Source organism: Panthera leo, chromosome D1 (genome assembly GCF_018350215.1).
Source record: "Panthera leo isolate Ple1 chromosome D1, P.leo_Ple1_pat1.1, whole genome shotgun sequence".
Classification (NCBI taxonomy): domain Eukaryota; kingdom Metazoa; phylum Chordata; class Mammalia; order Carnivora; family Felidae; genus Panthera; species Panthera leo.
Window position 1 is genome coordinate 60,495,569 of NC_056688.1, and position 1,685 is coordinate 60,497,253.

Here is a 1,685-nt window from a genome sequence, read left to right on the forward strand (position 1 = left end):
TGCTTATTCTTCATCTGTGTCTTATGGATCAATATTTGAATGTTTTCTGTTTTTGTTTTTATAAATAATCTATACATGTCATTGTACTATTTTTTTTTCTCAAATTCTATTTTTATAGAGATATAAGATGGGGAAAGTATACCTACTCTTTATTTTAAATGTTTATTTTTGAGAGATAGAGAGAGAGGGAAAGGCAGAGAGAGAGAGAAACACAGGATCCAAAGCAGGCTCTGTTCTGAGAGGAGTGACCCCACGTAGGGCTCGAATTCACCAGCTGTGAGATCATAACCTGAGCCAAAGTTGGACACTGAACTCAACTGGGCCACCAAGATGCTCCAAAGTACACATACTTGTTAACTGTTTTGGTGGAAATTTCTAATCTCCTTTTTAACAAGGTATACCAACTTATACTTCTAGTGACAGTGTCAAAGTAATTTTCACATTGGTCTGTGGCAAATGGCATTGTTTTCAAATCTTCACTAATTTGATAGGTCGACATCGTTCTTACTGGTTTCTTGTGCTGATGAACATTCGTCATCTCATCATTTATGATCAGCAATCACATCTCTCAGAGAGCTCCTGTTCTGGGCATCCTGAAAATTGATTCTTTTCTTCTGGAGGTTTGCTAACCTCTGTACTGATATGTGATGGCTTGGAAGACTTTCCTTTTGTGTTTATGTTCCCAGATCACAGTGGGTGATTGGCTTGATTGTGATGCTGTGATCCTTGACTCAGGGATCTTTTCCACAACAACCTTGAATAACCCTGTCCTTTATCTGCTTGGTTCTAACTCCATAGATGATGGGGTTGAGCATAGGAGGTACCAGGAGATAGAGATTAGCGAACATGATATGTACTGCTCCGGGCACATGATGTCCAAAGCGATGGGTGAGGAATGTAAAGAGCGCTGGGATATAAAAAGCCAAGATGACACAGATATGGGACGCACATGTGCCAAAAGCCTTGAGCTGGGCTTGACCAGAAGGCAACCCCAGAACAGTTCTCAAAATCATCACATAGGATACACTGATGACACTCATATCAAAGCCAACCACAGAGAAGGCCACAAAGAGCCCATATGCCCGATTTACTCTAGTATCTGCACACACCAGCTTTAGCACAGCCATGTGTTCACAGTATGGCTGGGGAATGATCTGGTTGGGGCAGAAGGGCATCCTGGAGACCATAATGCAGAAGGGGCTCACCAACAGCAATGCTCTCATCATCACAGCTGCTCCCAATTTACCCACTACAGCTGGGGTCAGGACACTTGAGTGACGGAGTGGGAAGCAGATGGCCACATAACGGTCCAAGGCCATAGCCATGAGTACCCCAGACTCCACAGAGGAAAAGGCATGGATGAAGAACACCTGGATGAGGCAGGCGTGGTATTCAGTCTCATGAGCATGAAACCAGAGTATAGCCAGCATTTTAGGTTGGGTGGAAGACGAGAGGACCAGGTCAGTGATAGCCAGCATGGCTAGAAAGAGGTACATGGGCTCATGCAGAGTGTGGTCAATTCGGATTATATGGAGGACAGTGGTATTGCCAATTATAGCCACAACATACATGGCACAGAGAGGAAAGGCAATCCAAAATTGGGAATTCTCGAGTCCTGGGATCCCAAGCAGGATGAAGGAGACAGGATAAGATGAGTGATTCCCTGAAGCCAGCATCACAGGACG

The 1,685-nt window shown here is 44.2% G+C and overlaps 1 protein-coding gene across 1 annotated transcript; it reads right to left on the reverse strand.

Moving 5' to 3' along the window:
• Window positions 1-731: 731 nt before the first annotated feature.
• LOC122200708 (olfactory receptor 52R1) lies at window positions 732-1,685 on the reverse strand. The gene has a single exon (XM_042906435.1). It carries the CDS (start codon window positions 1,674-1,676, stop codon window positions 732-734), a length of 945 nt encoding a protein of 314 aa, XP_042762369.1. The 5' UTR covers window positions 1,677-1,685.

Coding starts and splice junctions, on each gene's coding strand:
- LOC122200708 (XM_042906435.1), bottom strand. CDS start 1,676: ATGCTGGCTTCAGGGAATCACTCATCTTATCCTGTCTCCTTCATCCTG.